General features: G+C 45.6%; 1 protein-coding gene across 1 annotated transcript; it reads left to right on the top strand.

Annotated features, from left to right (window-relative positions):
- The first annotated feature begins 5,132 nt into the window (after window positions 1–5,132).
- LOC135385717 (peroxisomal membrane protein 11C-like) lies at window positions 5,133–19,334 on the top strand. Its single transcript, XM_064615195.1, has 4 exons — window positions 5,133–5,513; window positions 11,585–11,763; window positions 16,424–16,495; window positions 19,085–19,334. The coding sequence occupies exons 1-4, from the start codon at window positions 5,292–5,294 to the stop codon at window positions 19,278–19,280; spliced, it is 669 nt and encodes a 222-aa protein (XP_064471265.1). The 5' UTR covers window positions 5,133–5,291; the 3' UTR covers window positions 19,281–19,334.
- Window positions 19,335–20,443: the final 1,109 nt, after the last annotated feature.

Here is a 20,443-nt window from a genome sequence, read left to right as displayed (position 1 = left end):
TGTTGCCCCTCTATACACAACTTCTATATTCACCGTACAGGGATTTGCTCACTCCAGCGCGAACACAATGTCGGCAGAATAATACAGTGGAGCATTTCTTGATCCGCGATAGTTTACGAAGCTGTGTTATTGACTCATTGCGTAGGGTGGGAGCTCCGCTTTCATTTTGCGTATAGCTGCTATTGTTTCGGGCAGGCATACGGGAAAGTGGAGGTGTTCTGTGGCATGTTACATTACATCGCTTGGTACTCACTCTTGCCGCTTTTAGTTTCACGTAACCTCCGTTGTGCTTCTCTGTTATTTCATTTGGAACCGCACAAACACTTCATTGTATCTACATGATATGCATACATATGACGTAAACACAACATGTAACTACATGTCCGTTTCACTAATATGTATACGCATATCTAACATCATCCTCGGTCATAATTCACGCGCATACTTCTTCCTAGCCCTCGCCAATCTTCCTTCGAGCCGGGAAAGTGTGAGGAAGAACGCTAAACTGTCAGAGGAAAGAAATATAACATTATTATGTATTGTTGGTGCTGAGCCTGTTATGTAGTCGTGTTTTTAGTCATCTAGGTACTCCCACCCACAGAGCACATTGGACTTACTTTCTTAATCTATCTTCATCCACCTTTCTCTCGTCTCATCTCACCTCCTACCCTTCATATCTTCACCTCAATTCCTTCGACCCTTCTTGCGCCAGTCGTGACGATGTCGACCCCCGTGTAACCAACAACGGTGAGCTTACTTCGCCACCGCCACCTCACCCACCCACCTTTGTCTTCAAAAGTGCACAAGTATGATTCTAAGCATGCAGACTTAGGGCCTTGTGTTTTAGGGTAAAACCCCCGATTTGCATAATCGTCGCTTAGGGATAAAGCCCTAAAACTAACTTGGCATAGTGCCAATTCAACCATCAATACGGGCACTACAGTATGCTAAGTACTGCGCCCTTAGCATGGCTGTTTCGCATCCTGTGTTCATCTAAAATGCGAGGAAGTGCTCTTTTTATTTTTGACCCGAAAATCTGCTTTTCCACCCGATATCTCCCCGGATTGTACCCTGTTTTGCGACTCCTTAAATAAAACCGAATTTTCACCCCCTGATTTTTAAAAACATGAACCTGAATACACAAGACCTTGCGTATACTTCTGCAATGGAGTAGGGTATATGAGAAGCAGAAACGTTGTATCACCGTGTCATGGTTGTGGGCACACCTGAGAAAAGGAAGAAGCTCGGGAGAAAACGCGGAAGGTGTGACGTAACGGGCATGGACGGAGGGGCACGGGCGATTGGGTTCTGGAAGAGAAGTACTCTTGGCTGACCGTCGGCATCGTCTTGGGGTCCTACCGCCTGGCTCTGGGTTTTAACGTCCACCTGGTCCTGGGTTCCTGGTGCTGGCTGCTGGTCTGCCCTACCAGGTTCTGGCTGCTGGTGTGCTCCACCGGGTTCTTCGGTCTGGCTCTGGGTTGCGTGGTTGCTGGCGTTGCGATGTCCGCCCCGAGGGTTACCCATGCTGACAGTAAAGTTTCTGATTACAACCTTGTTTGACTCTGTCTCATGCTGGCTTCTATCCGAACTACCCTGAGGGCTCTGGCGTCCACGTCCAGTGTAGGCACTGTGAATTGACCAGGTGTCACGTAGGTTGACTCACAGCCTGCCGCATCACACATCGGACACTGTATTACAGAGCGAGCTAAGCCACAAGACTTCTTCAACGACTGCGAAACTTCACGGGATATTCTCGGCTCTGAAGTACATGGCGGCTTAGAGGTCGCAAAAGTGGGTTCTCTTTACTGACTCCCGATCTGCCAGCCAAACACTAAACTCAAACAAGGAGACCACCAGTGACGCCATGCGAAGGAAAATTAGGAAGACATACTGTAAACTCACACGAGACGAACATCAGGCATCCATCCAGTGGATCCCCAGCCACTGCAAGATCCATGGAAACGAGAAGGCGAACGAGGCTGCAAAAGAAGCCCACTCCCTGACATGCAGGGAAAACATACCACTAACCAAAGACATCAAAAGGGCAGCAAGGTGAACGGCAGATGTGGAGATGAAGAAGCTCCTGGACAATCTACACTTGAGACGCCCTAGGCTCGATGGTCCATATAAGTACACAGGTTGTAGATACATGAGCCGAACTGACGCAGCACTCATTCATCGACTCCGACTTGGTACTGCTTTCACAAGAGCTTACAGACCTGTATAAGCTAAACATGACAGACGTTGAACATAGCAGGAGCAGGCAAGCTAGCTGGTGTTGAATTGATATTAACATTGCCTTGAGTACACAGGACGAGATGAACAGATATATAGTTTTGTTTGTATGTTTATATATTTTTATATACTGTATTTTTATATATTGTGCTGTTGCTGTTACCAATTTTTTTACTTTTTATCGTCCTTTTTGCAATCTGTACTGCTTTGGAATATCTTTCCATTCTTTGCAAGCACACACGTTCCCTTGTGCAGTTATCAATGCTACCACCGACCGTTAAGAGGTTCGTATTACGCGCCTCATACTCACCTACGCTGAGATGCCGGAGTGTACTCTCTCTTCCCCCTGCCCTTTGTGTATTAAAGCTTCATTGCTGGTTCGTGAGTCCATCTGTTCATCTCGCCCTGTGTTCGTCCTGTGTTTTTTCCCCTCAAACTCAAGGCAATGTTAATATCAATGACAGACGTCCCTACATGTAGAAAATGCCACACAAGCGAAGACGACATCCATCTATTCTTGCACTGCACGAAATATGAGGACAAGAGATAGATCCTAGAAAAGCGTCTCTCCACACTGGACAGCTGGCCACTCACCATTGCAAAGATTCTGGGTGCATAGTCTACGAACGATAAATGCCGCAAGGCGGCAGGCTACCTGCTACAATTCCTCAAGGCCGCAAACCTGCGGGCAGAGTTGTACCTAACTCGTTACACAGTAATCAGTTACTTTTTCGGTAACGAAGTAACGACCAAGTTAGTGTTCCAAAAATTACAACTATTAACGTATTCAGTTACAGAAAGCGGTAATTCGTTACTCACGTTAGTCGTTCCTTTCCTTCATTTTACGCCCGGCTTCAACATGGACGACATGGTCAATTATGATGTGGAAATTCCCGAAATTCGATCCGTACGCTTCTAACATGAGGTGACCTGACATGGACTTTCAGCTCCTGGGAGCCCCTTTTCGACACACTCATCCTTTTGTTGAGTCCTAAGGTGACCGACATGGCGAATGCCTCAACGCTTCCGGTCGTGCCATTGATCATCAAAGCATCCTTGGAAAAATATCCTGGATTTCTTTTTTTTTTTTTCGTGCGTGTGTGTGTGGTGTGTGTTATCTCCCAGCTGCTGCCAATGGGTATACTAGAGTAACTAAACTCGCCTAAAGTCGGATCCTGAGATGGCACTGTCATTCTCTTTTGATTCACCGTGTTGGTGTAAAGTGTGTTCATCTGACCTGGACGACGACATCCCGGGTTTATGATATGCAGCTCGTGCGTGTCATTGGCCTAGAAGCGTATCCGGGAAGATACCTTAGTCCCTGTATTTCCTCTCCCACCTCCACACATGTGGGCTCCAGTATCCAGAGGATAACCCGTTGAATTTTAAGATGGCACAGATGATAATCAAGTCAATTGGGCCTGGGTTGGACGAGATCTTCAGTGTGAAGGCGGCAAAAGGTGACAGGAATGTAGTATGTTAGTGCCTTCTTTACCTTCCCAAACCAAAACGACTCAGTACATCACGCACGTCGTATTCGAATTCGAATTTGAAGAAGCGCGCTCAGGTGACAGTCTTCAATATTTTTTTTTAGCTGTAGCAGTTACCGTATCGTCGATTATACGTGAAAGGCACTGCTTTTCACTAATCAATCGAATACCTCGTGGAGCCAATGTCGTGTAGTGAGGAGGTAGGCCGAGAACTTTGGCTGATGTTTATCAAAAAAAGAGAGGAAAGGCTAGCCATGCAAAGCGCCAGCTTATACAACGGCTTGTAGTTGGATGTAGCGTTTATCAGTTCACATAAACGCACAATCGCTCTGACGTCGTGTAACCTCCTGTCCTAACGTTTGTGCACAAATAAGGGGATAAAAGAAACTGTTGACCTTGAATTTACAGAAAAAGAAGAAAAATGAGCCTCGGTACTAATCAGGCGCATCCCATTTCCAATAAATGTATCAAACAAATGTGGCTGTATTTGATGCAGCCATGCCGTTCTACAGCAATTTTTCAATCTTGCCATAGAGGTTCTCTCGAGGAAATGCACAAAAATAACCGATGCCCATTCCGAGAACCGACTATTCTTCAAAGCGAATTCCATGTAAATTGTCGGACCAAAGAAAGCATTTGTCAATTTTGATTTTGACATGGTTGTGGCTCTGTAATGGCATGGTAACGGGAGAATAACTCGTTACTGTCGAGTAACGGAAACGCGTTCCTTTTGCTGCTCTGGTAACGGATAACGTATTTAGTTCCTTTTTTTTTTTTGTAGTAGTAGTAGTAACGAGAAACGGTATTTATTTCCTTTTTTCCGGTAACGTGTACAAGTCTGCCTGCGGGACCTGTGACACGTGTGCTTCCGCGCATCTTCATTTGACTGTGTTTGTGATTTTTTTTGTGTGTGTGTGCATGTGTGAATTTTTCTCTTTTTTTTTTTGGTCCTGGGAAGTTGTGTTTCTTCTTATTATTATGATTTCGTTTTTGAAGAGTAGCAAGCCAAATATTGGATGACCTCTCTCAACACTTAAAAAGAAGAAGAAGACATTTTTTTATGGCATACCATGCGTATGACACAGGGGGGGGGGGGGGAGGGATATACGTTTATTTCGAAAAGGTCAGCCTGACCGAAGGTCGGATTGATATTCCAAAGCACAACTATCTCCCTGTTTCTATCTTCGTGGCAAGGATGTATGAGTCCATGACTGCCGTGTAACGTGCTGTAAACCTTGGAATGCCAAGGTGCAAGTCGGAACGACGTTGTCTACCGTTCGGAACGAGTTCAGGTGATAACGGTGATAATGTCCAGTAATGTGCCAGTCTCGTCCCGCCATCTAGAATTGATGCTCTCAAGTCGCCGGAACCTGTTTTGCCGCTCTGCTACACGGCGGCGGAGGTACTGACTGAGTCTAACGACGTCGCATGGTGTACGAGGAAAAATATACGGGAACTACGTGGAGCAGTAGGAAACAACGTGAATGTTACGGGAAAAGCGTCTTGATGTCTGTGTAGTAACGTACAAGTGACTTGTGGTGCGTAAAGTTCTTCGCGCTCCAAGTCATGTATTCGTTGGACGATGTCTTGCAGAGCTACCGTGGACGAGACGGTATTTTTCGTGCTGTGGGGTATGCTTGTTTATTAGCTGGCGGATTGACGAGTGGAAACGCGTCGAAGAAGTTCTACACAGTGAGCTCCGAAATCAGTCAGTGCAGGGTCGTCATGCGCTTTTTGGACGACTGGCCCATGTTGAAGTACAGCATGGAATACGGAGTCGGAAAGAGTGTAAGTGTTGTACCTGAAGCAAATGTGTTGAAAGTGCACAACGTTCGGAGATGTAATGGAATTAAAATAAATGGACGTAAAGTTGATATCGTCATTGCAGAAGCGACTCGCGTTGCGCACGGCACCGCAACGCCATGTAACAGATAACCACAGCTCAGAGCAGACTTGTGCCCGTTACTCGAAAAAAGTTATTGATTACCGTTACTTCTGTGGAAAAAGTAATTGATTACCATTACCAATTACTCGACTTCAAATGTAATTGAGTAACGAGTAGAAAACTAACGCACTACTTCGGTCGTTACTCTGCAGTCACGAAATTATAACCGTCTTTGTGTGCCTCAGAAAAAAATTAAAAAAAGCAAAGGTTCAACAGCGGTACAGCTGAAATAACAAGAAACAAAAACACGTAGGACAAGAAGATCTGTACGCCCGGGAAGACGTTGACCCCATTGTGGAAGAGCATTGCGTGGAACTTCCCCATGACTCACTAAACCTCCAAAGCTTCAGGTACCATCACACTGGCGTAGGAAGTAGGGTTGCCACCAGGCCGGTATTATACCGGCACGGCCGGTTATTTGCTCGCTCTGCCGGTTGCCGGTAGGAAGGTGATACCGGCAGCCTTTTGCCGGTATTTGTCGCTCAAGACCTTTCATAGGGGCTTTTCCCTTCAACATTCCACTACAGCTTGAATAAATCTGGAGCATAGAGCCAACTCCGCAGTCACCAGTTCTTTCCTTAGTTATTCATTATTATTATTACTCACAGGAACATATAGGTTTCCTCGTATTATCTTGAGCTCTCTCTCTCGTTTTCTGTGTGTGCTCTTCCACCCCTCACCCACTTCCCTTTCCCACGAGCCAGTCCTCCTTTCCCTCTATCCACCTCCTCTCCCTCAGCCGGTATTTTTCACTACGAAAGGTGGCAACCCTAGTAGGAAGAGATTAGGGAGAGAGACACTGAAATTCCAGAGCGTTATTACAATGACCTCCACTTGCTATAGTAGAACAGCCCAACAAAGGCTGATGACACCAGGGGCTTGATTGGGGCAGAGCATCTGAAAGATAAGCTAATCTCTGCCGGAAAAGTAATCGATTGCTCAGAAAAGTAATTGATTACTCGAAAAATTACTTTGACAGTAAAGTAACTGATACTCGAAAAATTACTCAAAAAGCTAATTGATTACAAGTAACGCAATTACTAGTAACGCGTTACGCACAAGACTGGCTCAGAGTGGTGGTGGTGGTGGTGTAACTGCTTGCCGTAGTCGACCTCGCTCAGTTCAGAGTAACCACTAACGCCTATCCACGGCTAAGGCCCAATCATTTATCCAGACTTCTCTCCCCAAAATATTTGGCGACACCCTTACCCATTTCTTTGCTGTGCACCACCGATAGAGGGGTAAGGTTGCCACCTGTCCGGATTTCACCGAAACAGTTCGGAAATTCAAGGCTTGCGTTCGGTGTCCGGGTGAAGGTGTAATCCGGATATAAAATGTTCGGGAATTGGCCAAGTCGTAGTTAAAGCCTTACGACTTTGAGTTTTTCGTTTGCGTCATCGTCAGCAATACAGATTGAGCGATAACTAAAATGACCAATCAAAGCTAATCCACATGAAGATACTGTAGAGAACCTAGCTATTATTAGGACCCTCTGTGCCCAGTGCTCAGCTTTCAAAACTCAATAATTTGATACGGTCCTTCACAATCCACTTCGTCCAATCCAAGATGGGGCAGAAAATGGAGGGTGGCGTGGCAGTAACAGCTCCCCATAGAACGCATGGTTTGAGATAGTCCACACAGCACTGGGCACAATGCAAATGAAATTGACAGGACCAATAAAAATGCAACGTCATGCATTCGAACTGGCCAATCAGGGGCCTTCCTGCTTGTCTCGCCTTTCAGCGTGACCGGGCTGCCATCGCCTTCTACTGGGTTTCCGCCTGACGCCCAGTTATTTGTAGTCTGAGATAACTAAACAACGTTTGGTTTAATAAAAAAAACTCTTCGTACATTGTATTGATTCAAAGGTCTATGTACACAAAGCCACTGCGTTTGCAACCCCCACACCCAGTGTTCGGTATTGGCTTGACGGTAAAGGTGGCAACCCTATCAGGAGCCTTTTTTTGTTTCAACTGTAGGCACATGTCGGCAGTGATGCATTTCCTTTTTTTTTTTTTTTTTTTTCAACTTAAACGTAACTATTACAATGACAACCCCTCGGAATTTTTTGCAACCCCACCCTCCTTTTCGCTTGCGATTTTGAATACACCACTGTCTGAGACGGCATCCTGGCGCAACACAGTGAAGTAACGTTGGTACTGAACGGCTGCACTGCATGTCGTATCGGCGTTAAGTTGATGAAATGGAAAGGAGGTAAAAAAAAGTCTTGGGCGTGGCCTACCAACAGATGGATATGGAAAAACCTAATGGGTTGAAGGGTCGCTAGAAACAGAGGAGTCAGTTGCACGTGCGATAACGATCTACTCGGGGGAAAAAGATGGAACATTTATCATGCACCTTGTTCCAAGGGAGTTTCGCACGGAATGGCTGGGCTAAAAATACAAAGATAACCGTTGCCCCCTTGCCCTGAGCGTAATAAGCTCAGAAACTTATTCGTTTTACGCCGACGGAATGCAAGGCAACACGTTTCCTTACAGCGCGCATTTTATGAATTTGTTGAACAGTACGAGCACACATACACACACATTTCACGACACTGTTTCCATACCGACACAATCAATTCCGACACGTCGGAAGTCCTTCACGGCAACGGACATAGAGGAGCCATTGATGTGCTTGTTAGAAACGACTCGTCCATGCAATCCGCTGGCTATGGAGGGCGTAATGGTTATAGGAAGACCACCTCGCGTTCTTGATTACCTTGAGGCGAAAAATAAATTGGTGTTTGAGCAGCACAAACTGAAATATTGGTTGATTGTTTCATTAAGTGTGATAAGACAAATAGAAGTAAGCGAGCGGTGGCGTGTTCCTTTACTTTTGATTTTTATTCGAGTCAAAAGCACAGTGGTGTCGTCTGCAAAGGGTGTCATTATTGTTGCACTAAAAAGGCACTGCCGGGTGTTCTAGCTATGACTCAGGCAAAGGCAGCAGATATAGTACTCGTGTCATGAGGCACACCAGCGAACTGCTTAAAGGCTCCTCGCGTCTTCACGAAATCTGCGTTTTCCTGTATCATCTAAGCAAGGCTACTAATGGCGTGTGGCTACTCTTCGCGCAGCAGGTCCGCACATACAGTATCACACAAGGTAATTGTGTGGATAGTACCTATTCGGTTGAATTTAGCCCTTTTTAAACGAGTGTGCATTTTCACCCTGCGCGGTAAAAGAACTGAAAGCGAGTCTGTCTCGGTCGGCGTACAGATGAAATATGGCGTGACGGGACCCTCAGAGCGAAAGTTCAGGAAGGGGGGTGGGGGGCGCCTTTCTTTCCCCACCTTCCGGCTCTCCTGGACACAATTTACCATCATCCATGCGACTATGTGTGAAATATGCAAGAAACTATGTACTCTTTTTTTGTACAATTTTCTCCAGTGGAGCCAGTTTTCTCTTTTTTTTTTCGTTTTCAAAATCAGTCAATCTACGTAGTAGCAAGATGTACGGCTAGTGCTTATGAATGACTACAAGTTTAGTGACATGCAGTTACGCTGACACGCCTGCGGCAGAAACAGAGTGGTGGCGCCATCGTCGCCGAAAAACATCTTTCCCTATATTGCGAATATGACGCGCTGCAGGATGTTTGCGAGACACGCCAGCGAACTGCGTAGCAGCAAGAACAAGGGAAAGCTGCGCTGCCGCTGCGTTCTCTAGATGATTTGTGCCCCACATGCTGTGGCGAGAATGCTAATTCGGTGGAGCCACCGTCGACGATGGAAAGGCACTCGGCACATGATGACCGTATATCGCTGCGCTAGTGGCCAATTAAGTCCATGAAATGCGACATTCGAACGTCACGTGACCTTTTATAACGTTCCACATACGAACGCGATCCCGCGTAGGTTGAAAGTCCCATGCGAAGCACAAGGGAACCAGGAAGCCATAGGCATGTTGCCGTCTTCCAGGCCGTGATGGATGTGCAGAAGTAAGAATGGGTGACAGATTGCGATTGTATGCGTATTTGTAGTTAGCGGAGTACATCTGAACACTGACGCTTGCCCGCAAATATACATAACAAACGCATGTCACAACACTGTGGGCGCCATTCCTGAATAAACCAACAACGACAACAAACGCATAAAACAGTGGTTCTGAACTTACGCTATCCGAGGGATCCAGCGCCTATATGGCTGCTACAAGTTTGGATGTGACAAAAGTTACTCCTAAACATGAGAGCACGCATTGTCCAGTTGGGAAGGTGCTGTCCCGCTGTATTCGTTAGCGTGGGAATGTCTGTCACCGCGGGAGAGAAGCGGTGCAAGTGTAGTGCATAGCGCCGTGTCCTTGTTTACTCCTTGCGTGCACTAATGCGAGCTATAGTTGGTTTCAACCGGTCCGTGATCGTGCCTGCGCGACCTCGAGGGGCCTACTACAACGCAATGAAAGACGCAACTGTGCACAAGTCCCAGTAGCAGATTATATATTTTGCTTGTTTGGTTATAGTTGTATATAATTGTTTAGTTATAATGTACTTAATTATTTGTTGTGTCATCACCTTCGTGGAGGAAAAGACAAACACACAGCCACAGATCCGCCCATAACATGCACGTACTGTAACATGGCTTCTGACATTCGAGCAAGGTAGGAGTTTCTCTTCAGGTGGACACATCATGTACTTAAACAACGAATTGCTTTCATCACGTTCCCTACATCACCATGAGCATCTCCAAAAACTGAGGTTATGGCGATAAATGAGGAGAACTCGTCAACATGGCAGTGTTCATGAGGAAGGACAATCCGAACTACGAACTTAGTGCTCGACTCCAATCTCTCAGTGCATCTCATTCCAAGGTGTTGACCCTCAAGGTTTTGCCGCGCTTGCGCTCTATTCCAACTTGGAATTTCCAGGTGGAATTTCCAAGTGACTCACTATGTCCGAACCATGACCTATCGTGCATACAGTAGGTTGGTAGGAATAGATTAAAGCTCCTACGGGCAACTGATATTGCACGTACGTGTGAAGTACTATTACAATGACTTCCACTTATTGTATAGTAAAAACAGCAGAGCAGATAGGAAAGGCTAGGATGAAGCTTGTTGGATGATTTTGCCTATGAATGAGCCTTTAGTCGAAAGGTAATCGATTACTCGGTAACTGATTACACTAAATTGTATTCTGATTACTTGAAAAAGTACTTCTCTCAAAACTACTCGATTACTCGCAAAATTACTCAAAGATGTAAGTGATTACTAGTAACGCAATTACTTGTTTTTCAGCGCAAGTTCACTCACTTCTTTCAGCATTTTCTACTTTCCTGCGCGACAAGCGACAGCACGACATGGTTCGATGCGTGATAAGTGATAACATATTCCATGACACTCGACACTTACTGGGATCGAGAGTTACGCATAAACCAGAAGTGAAGTATAGCTTCACGCTGTGGCAAATACTGGGTTCAAGAGTTGTGAATAAGCTATTGGGCGAAGGAGCATACCCGTAACAAAAGTTATCGCTTAATACGGAATGGTGCAACCAGGTGAGATGTGAAACATATCGTAACAGCATGTAACCTCTGTTGAGTTAACTTGTTAACGAGGCTTCGCAAGTGACACTAATGATTTCTCGCGAAGTTTGCAACTTGTCCTGTCCTCCAGGTAGTGATGCAAGTGTAAGAGCCTTCTGAGGAAGCCCATGTTCACAGTAACTCATCATCCACTGTGACTACCTCTCTTCTTATACCTGGGTAAAACAAAGGTAGCATTTGGTGTTACGTCAAGTAGAGGTACATTTCGCTTGCACGTGGCACAGCGTGTCTGATTTCAGCAGGAGTGATGTTTTTTGTACCCCATTAACCGACAGAGCGCTGCCCAAATTACACGGCAGCAGCACACTAGCGACTGCACAGAATTAATCCGCGCATCCGAATTTCCGAAATTTAACATTGTTTTTTTTTTTTCAGGAACAAGACGACGTTCTTCGAGCGGTAGGCATCCTAAAAAATGCAGCTGACCAGCTGTTTTATCCTACGGAACACATTGCTTGGCTGGCGAAGAAAAAGATAATAGATGTGTCCAGTAACATCTGGGAAACCTCTGGAACAATTCTGTGGACTATTTCACTGTACTGCAGTATAGCAAGGTGGGAACTGAGCTCTGTCTCCCGAACCCTGTGTTTCCTCAACAGATTTTCCCAGCACCCCGACATCTCTCTAAATATTGAAACGCTCCCCCCTCACCCCCACTCCTAAAAAAAATTGCCGAAAGGGCCTAAAAGCCAACACATACTAGCGACACACCATACGGAAGCCGACCCCCCCTCCCCCGCCCCCTTGAGATGGAAAATCCTGTTCAAACTCCTGGTCTCCTCCATGCAGGAAACTCACAGCCTTGTTCAATTTGCCACCCCAGGCCGACCGCATAGGGAAGTGTGCCTGCATTTGTCTTAGTGCGTCTCAAGTAAATTTCGTGCATACACCAAGATAGCACAGCCGGTGCTAGGATTCAGGATTCGAGCCCCGGTGGCCTCCCAGCTTCGGCGTCGCTAGAGTCACTAAATAAGCTACGCATATAAACTAATAAGCTAACTAAGTAAACTAAGTAAGGGTAAGAAGAAATAAGCTAAGCGTAGCTTATTTAGTGTGGTGTAGTGTGGCGTGGCCACTCGCGTGTGGCCAACAATCCCCCCTAGCGGCAGGCGCTCATCTCGGAGCTGATTGAGCCTATTAATGCAATGACCTATGTCACACCAGGTGAAATAATAATCAAGCTTGCAAGTGGTAACCGTCACGGGGATTAGTACTCCTGCGGTCTCTACTGTTCGCCATCATTGACACAGCAGCCTAAAATTTTATAATAATCTACCTGGAACTGCGCTTGTGTACCAGTTGAAAACGGCGGCGGATGCGATCCTAAGTAGGTGCCGACCGGACAGATGGCGCGCGTGGCGTCGTGATCGCACTGTCCACAAAACCGAGCAACAAACCATCGACTCAGCATTCTTTCTTCATAAGTGACACCTACGGTACCTTGGCCCCTTAATTCCTGTCTTCACAAAAGTGAATCCGAAAGAGTTGTGGTTGCGCGCTTTTCGATCACTGTTCACTAGTGACGACTTCAAATAAAGTTCTAAGTCTTGAAAGCTTTACGTAGTGTAACATAACGGTACATAATATCGTCGCACTATATCACGTCACCACCTTAATGCTGTTCATGTCGAGCTTCCAAACTTATGTCTACCGCTGCTAAAGCACTATTGGCGCTCGAACTGCGCACACCCATCTCCCTGTCGCTTTCACTGCCGATTTCCCGCTCCACACGTATTCCTTTTGTAACACGCTTTATTGCCCTGAACATTGCGCACAAGTGACGCTCATCTAACGGAACTTAACAACAGGTCGTTTCGTTACCATGCTTCCTCATGGGTTGTTGCCAGATGTTCGTAACCGATTAGCAGTGCACATCGCCCTCCTGAGTGTTCCCATAACGAAGTTGCACGTAATGCAAGGCAGAAAACGTAACGTTTCCTGGGTGGGTGAACGTAACGTAACGCAGTAACGTAAAGTAACGGAGCTACTATCTGCAAACAGTTATCCTATTTCCAAAATAATCGATGGTCTTCAAAGGTCTGAAAGTACATTGTACATCTGTATATTGAATTTCGGAAGAATTTCGAAAGAAACTCTAGGCTCATGTGAACACCGCAGCGAAATTTTATTCGGCTTGTAGAACTTCTAGTGAATGTGGTAAATACCTGGTGAAATAAAGTCGAAACTCAATAAACTCGAGTAACCGTAGACACATAAAGCACTATCTCGCTATACTCGTATGCCATAATATTTTGTGATTTGTAAGACCCCTGTCACACGGGCTATTTAGTGTCATATTCGTGAAGTGCATTCCAACCAAGGGAATGTCACTCTCACTACGCGCTTGCTACACGGCTTAAGTAAGTGTCACTTAAGCAACAATGGCAGTTACGATAGATAAGAATTAACGGCGGCAAATTTTTTAGGCGTGCGCCGCAATACCTTCCTCGGAATGTTTTTCTTTTCTTAACAGGGTGTCGAACCGAAACGTTTTTGGTTCCGGTTTCCGTTCCGGTTCTATCATAAACGGTCCGGTACCGGTTCAGTTCCGGAGCAAAAAAATAACGGTTCATACCGGTTTTAACCGGTTCCGCTTCTGGTGGGCATATTCATTCCCAGAAAAAAAAAAATCAATGTTGCAAAATGTAAACCCGTTTATTCCGCATACATGGTATTTAATAGTAATAGGCAGCTGTGAAATTGGTAGCTCCTGGTTCCTGAAGGTGACTATCTGTTCGAACAGGCTTTCTCCTTTCTTGAAGCCCATGATACAGACGGACTTGTTTGTCATGATGTCATACGTACTTTCTTGCTGGATTGGTGCGATCGCGTCCCATCCGAATGTATGTTGCTTAGTCCTACACTCTTAAAAATGAACTTCACCGCATAGCACGCTCCTAGCCAACCATTATCTCGAATGATATCGTTATCTGCCCTGATTTGTTGAAAACGGGGGGCGTACGCCATTTCTGTGACACTTATGCTGTTCATAATTGTCACAGAAAAGGCGTACGCCCCCCGTTTTCAACAAATCAGGGCAGATAACGATATCATTCGAGATAATGGTTGGCTAGGAGCGTGCTATGCGGTGAAGTTCATTTTTAAGAGTGTAGCCAGCAAGCACCACCGCACGAGTACGACGCAAATCGAGGAACACCTTCACTCAAACGCGCTCGACGGTTCCGTTTTCTTTTCTTCGTGTCCTGTCCACAAAAGAGGCGCCACTTCGCACGCGCTTGCCCTCGCGGATACGTAAATGTGTTCAACTTCGCTGCTCTCAAACAAAGGACGCGTTGCGCGACATTACCGATATAGAAGCCGTAACGCAGCACCCTTGGGTGGCTGTTTAGTTGAGGAGAGTTTGGGCGGATGAAATTAAAACGAACACTACGGCACATTGGTAGAGAGTCACAACCGGTCATATGTACCTCTAAGTCTATGTGCGCGAACGATAAAACGTTACAAAGGGAGCCTCAGGGTCATAGTATACGGACATACATTCCACCGTAACGTAACTCTCGTAAAGTATCCACGACATGACTTAAGAACACAGGACGTCAGTTTCATTCGTTAAATGGTTTTTTCGGTTTCCCTTCTGAGCGGAAAAAAACGTATAGGGTTTCGATTTCGTTCCGGTTCGCACCAAAATAGCGGTTTTTTTTTTTTCGGTTTTCGGTTCGCTCCGACACCCTGTTGAGAAACACCTCCTGCGAATCTTCTTCCAACATTAAACAGATTGGCCTCAAACATGTGCCACAACAAAAATGGAGACCGCCGGATCGCCGAGACCGCGAAGTTCTTACAGGCTGTCAGCGAGAGTAAGGACAAGTTTTTTTTTTACACATTCTCACACTGTGTTAAAATAAAATAAACACGCTGTCGAAAATACTTGTTTAAATATTGCGGTGTCGGGGCCTTTCGTATTTCTAAATATTTTTACCCGTACCACAAAGCCTGCCGTCGAGGCTACACACTCGGTCAGCCGAAGAGGAGTGAAGTGATAACGAAAGGAGTGAGTCTGGAAGTGGGGGAGTGGAAAGGAGTGAGGAAAGTGAGTCTGGGGAACTCACTAAATCGTTAGTGTACTCTCTGCCGAGTGTTACTAAAAGATGCCGCGTGACAGCACACGAACGACACTAACTGCAAGTGTCACTTGTTGAAAGTGACACTAACTTAGTCCGTCTGAGAGGGGTATAACTCGCGAGACAACTGTCATTATAAGCGACGTAACAGTAGTCTGTCCGTGGTCTAGTGTTGCCCACTAGAGGGGTCTTTCACGTGCCCTAGAAGTGTTCTTTCTGCGTGAACTATTATTCTGGAATGTTATAGGACTAATTGGCAAGTCAGTGAGGGTATATGTGCCGCCTTGCAAAGTGGCATCAGATGAGTAACGCTTCGATCTTGTAAGGTCGCGTGTGATACTGCAGTTGTCTTTCCATGCTCCTTATCTGGAACATTCCAGAATACCAGAGGGTTTGCGAAGGTTGTGCTCTCCTGATGAACGCCCGTAAACATTCCAGTGCAACGTGTGACGTCACTGGACATAATGAAAATTCCAGAGCTAACCCTTCCTACACGCAGGGGAACCCGTAACGGACATGACTTGGAATATGGTATGTCGCTGTACGTGCAATGATTGCAAATAGCGGTCACTTCAACGCTTCCCCAGAAAGAGAAATTAAATCCTCTTGGGCAACTTTTCAAGGCCTCGGTTGCAACGAACTCTGGTTATGAAGCGACACAAAAATGTCACAGGCCACACACGAGTCGACGTGCATGTCTCTGAGATGCATGTTATAAATGGTTAAAAGGATAGGAAAACTGTTATTCGTGGTTCACCGCTCGATAAAGTGCTATACTTTGTATGCTCCATATGTTCATTGCTTTCTTGAGAGAAATCATGTGGTCCAAAAAACACCAGAATGCAACCGTTACTGACGCTGACATCGTGACACTCATGATTTGCGGGCACAAAATAAGGTTTAAAGAAACGAAGATTGTTTCTCGGCACGATTAGTTTATTCCGCGATATCATGTCGTCGCGCGCATTCTGGTTACACTAAGCGACTATGAGAACATGACAGCAAATGGTAAGAAGTCGTGCTCGTCAAGTTTAAGTGACAGCATTAGTTACCAGCTGCCACAACGTTCCTCATAACTACCAGCCAGTCCCAACAAAGATGCGTTTACCAATCCACTTCTTGCTCTCTCTAGGTCTCTGAGACTGATCAATATGTTGCAGAAGAAAAAGGAAAAATACTTCTTGCAAACAGTTAATCCTACTGGGTAAGAAAACTATTTTTTTAAAAGGACCATTTTCCTTTCCTCGTTAAAGTGATCATGAACGTCTTCGACAACAGGACTTTGGAACGCTTTACGTCATCTGTGTGGAGCATCGAAGGACCGCAAATAGCCCGACTCATACAAAAAGTTAACAGTAACAAATAAATGATTGTCCATATGAGTCTCAACAATAAAAGTAAGGTATGTAGGCGCCCGCGGACGGAGGTCGGCTTGCTATTCTAAAAAGAGGAAACGGGTATGGCAGGGGCTAGATTGGAATAAAATCTCACATTGACGGTGTTTCACAAGGTATAGTACAGGGTGGGTGCTATAAAAGGTCAGTCACATTTTCGCGCGTGGTGCTATATCTACTTGAGAGGCAGGCTCCCGCTACCAGAAACTAAATAATTTGTGCCAGAGAAACGTACGAAAAAAATCGTGGTTGCCATGCACGGCGTAAAAAAAATAAATACGGCCACGCAAACTTTCGTCTTCGTGCATTTCCTATGCGCTATACCTATGGATTGAGACGAAAGCTTGCATGGTCGTATTCATTTTGTTACACAGTGCTTGGTAACGACGATGTTTTTGTAGGTTTTCCTGGCATAAATTCTTTACTCTAAGGCAGCGGAAGCCTGTGCGTCAACGAGGTATCAGTCAAGGAAGTGTCACGTCAAGCACGAAAATGTGACTGACCTTGTAGAGCACCCTGTATATTAAGGAAAATATGATGATAGTAAAAAAGCACAGGTGCAAAAAAATTTTTGAAACCAAGTACAGAAGAACCTCTGCATTTCCTTCGTTCCATGTCCCGTGATAATTCGTGGCTTTATGCCCCGAGGGAGCTATGATCATGAGCAATCACAGTGCTCAGTTTAGTGCTATTAGAGAGTCAGTTCGTTGATTAGTTTTGCCGACCTCATGGTTGTTGAACGTGCCCTGATATCTCAGCACACGGCACCCTCAATTTAAAGCAGTAGTGAACGACTTAGAAAAAAAATGTAAGGAGGACTTAGAAATCCGGATTACAGTCCCTGGATCACAAGCCCTGGGATACATATTCGCACAACAAATACGGGTGCTGTCTGCAATCCTGGTGCGCAAGAGAGCTTTCAAATCAGCGAGCAACAAAGCCTCCTCGCTCTACTTCCAGCCTGAGACGACATCTCATCCCGCGGACAGTGAGGCCGCGTAAAGATCGGAGGCCGCCACCTTGTGGTCTACTGTTACCAGCACCGAAAAACATGTCAAAACATGTCACATAGATTTGTACCGATGTAGGAATTATCTGCATCGGTGCATACCGAGCATGCTATTCTTCACTCTGTATTCAATCCAGCGTGAGATCATGGCTGCCGCCTCTCCTCGAGCGATCTGTCAGCTGTATTTCCAAATTGCGTCTCAAATGCCTTGCGCAGCACTTCATTATCACACGACAACTGTCCGCCAATCCCGGGGCGACCTGTTTCCCATGGGGGACGTCTATGACAGCTGCGATCGCGAAAATATCAGTCGTTGAAATTCGTTAATATCAAAAATATGAAGGATTGAGACGGGATGGCTTGTGTGTGTCATCAGTCACAAAGCCAATACCTGGTGGTACGTAGAAACATGGTGGTTGCATTTCACTTTACAGTCCCTTTGAATTTTTCTAACATGGTTACTGAAACACACTGTAGCGCGCCACACTGGTGCGACAGCAGCAGTCGGGGAAACTGCAACTTACCAACCGCCTCATAAACAAGATGAGCCATTACTGTTTTCTACATGTATTTGATCATTTTTGAAATACTGCTTTCATTTAAACTCAACGTAACAAAAATACAAAAACGACGTTTCGCAGTTTTGCTGAAAACAGCGAACGTCAACGCTTTGGGGTGGGGCAACTGCGTTCCACAAGATGGCGGCCTCCGCTGTTTGTTGCTGATTTCAAGGCAGTCTGATCCACCCAGTGGCAGATCTCGGTGGAGGGCCGGCTGGACGACCGGCCCCCTCCACAGTCCACACACACCATTATGTTACACATTAAGTTGCCTCTCGCCTCCCCCGGTACGCGCTTCGAGAAAGAAACTGCCCCCCCCCCCCAAAAAAAAAGAAAAAGTAAGTGTCTGGATCTGCACCTGGATCCACGGTAGTCGGCAGGTCGCCCTGCTCCAGCGATGTTGCAAATGATTCTCAATGGCCAGTAAAACGGATCGGATGAGATGATGTCACAACGCGCCAGATGGAGACGGGAGAGTTCACCGGCGCTGCGCGGATACTTGCAATCAAATTTTTAAAATTTGGAAATGTGCGCTTCCCAACGGAAATAATTTGCGAGACAGTTCCTGAAGGTGGTATGTTCATATAATGTGTGAAAAAAAAAATTGTGTTCAAAGTGCCCTCCTTGCCTCTCTAAACATGCCCATATATGAAACGATGCGCCACTGATAGCTCGCAGAAAATTTGGCAAAGTGTTACACTTCTGCAACTATATATGTATGATAACGTCAACATCATGTTTAAGGGCACGCTGCTGAAAAGATCAGCATGAGATAATAATGAAAATCACGTGATATTGCATGTGTGTATTGACCCGCTTTGTTGTTCCAGCGATGACTACAGCCTGTTGGTCCGAGAACAGACTCAAAATTTGTTGTGCTTTCTACGTTGCCTACTCGATCTCATCAATGCAATCAGCTGGCTTCCTTCAGGATTTCTATGGTCAGGAAAGCTGAAGGCTTGGCACAATGGGCTTCTGGGTTTAGTGTCTTCATTTCTGTCCTTTGCACAAGAGACTATTCGGTAACAGCAAATAGCCCGAAGATAAATGCATTTCAGAAATAAAGAATATTTATACAGATTTCCTAGCCATTTCATTCATCATTTCATAGCCGTGTTCCTATAATCGTGGAGTATCTTTGCAAAGTGATGAGGTTGGTCACGGCAACATGGAAATCTAAAAAAACGAAAAGGACCTCGATGCCAGAAAAAACTAGATGGCCTCAGCAGTGTGCGAGTGTGACATATCACGGACGTCCAGCTGGCGATATGCTCTTGTAATCTCGGCGTTCGAACCGATCCCAACAAATGCTGTTGTTTCGAATGCCAGCGGGAAAGGAAAGACTGAGTTCCTTACTGCTGTGACATTCGTGGAGCGAAGAGCAGATGAACATTGTAATACAAAACTTCACCCTACAACCCCCCCCCCCCCCCCCCCCGAGCTACGTGGTGAATTCATATGTCGCCTGTATCAGCAATCTTCATCGCAAAATACGCTCCTTGCCAACCATCATTCCGGATGACATCGTTCCGTCTTTCGGTTTGTTGAAAATGAGACGGGCCCGCATATCTGCGACAAATCAGAAGACGAAACGATATCATTCTGAATTTTGGTTGGTTCCTGGTAGCGTTATGCGGCGAAGTTCTGTTTTAACAGAGTAAAATTCACAGGAACCAATAAAGTACGCGAAATCGCCCGCATATTACTTGGACAATGCATGGAAAGACGTGTGCCTTCTGTTGCACAACCTGTTCGTTAATGAGTGAGTAATGCCTACAGGCACCACCACTACTACCAAGTCTTTCATCTACTGACGTCATGCTTGCGTCTTCGAAAAGAGGCATGAGACGAGTGCAGCTCACATTCGTGTTATGTAAAAGTATTTATTAATATGCTATTCAGTGGCTTGTCCTTGTACAAGGCCATACCCTGTTGCATTATTGTTGCTGAAGATGTTTGCTGTGTAAGATGTTTTTTCTTGAGCGTTTAAGATACACAAAAATAATATAATCATTGGCTACAACGTCGTTTACTTCCGCCAGTGACGCGAATCCATGGAATTACCTGCTCCTTACACGAATGAAAATTCAGCAGATGATAGCCCTCCGAGGCACGATGTTTGATGCCTGTCATTAATGAGCATGACGAATACACAAATCAATGCAGGTTGGAGGTCATTAGAATATAGC

This window comes from Ornithodoros turicata, chromosome 2, assembly GCF_037126465.1.
Source record: "Ornithodoros turicata isolate Travis chromosome 2, ASM3712646v1, whole genome shotgun sequence".
In the NCBI taxonomy this organism is placed as follows: Eukaryota; Metazoa; Arthropoda; class Arachnida; order Ixodida; family Argasidae; genus Ornithodoros; species Ornithodoros turicata.
Note: the sequence above shows the minus strand (reverse complement) of the source record. Positions and strands in the feature narration are given on the sequence as shown.

Bases quoted from the DNA above. Each gene is read 5' to 3' on its own strand.
- LOC135385717 (XM_064615195.1), top strand. From the start codon at position 5,292: ATGTATTCGTTGGACGATGTCTTGCAGAGCTACCGTGGACGAGACGGT. The intron at 5,514-11,584 runs GTAAGTGTTGTA...TTTTTTTTTCAG, and splicing joins AATACGGAGTCGGAAAGAGT to GAACAAGACGACGTTCTTCG. The intron at 11,764-16,423 runs GTGGGAACTGAG...TGCTCTCTCTAG, and splicing joins CTGTACTGCAGTATAGCAAG to GTCTCTGAGACTGATCAATA.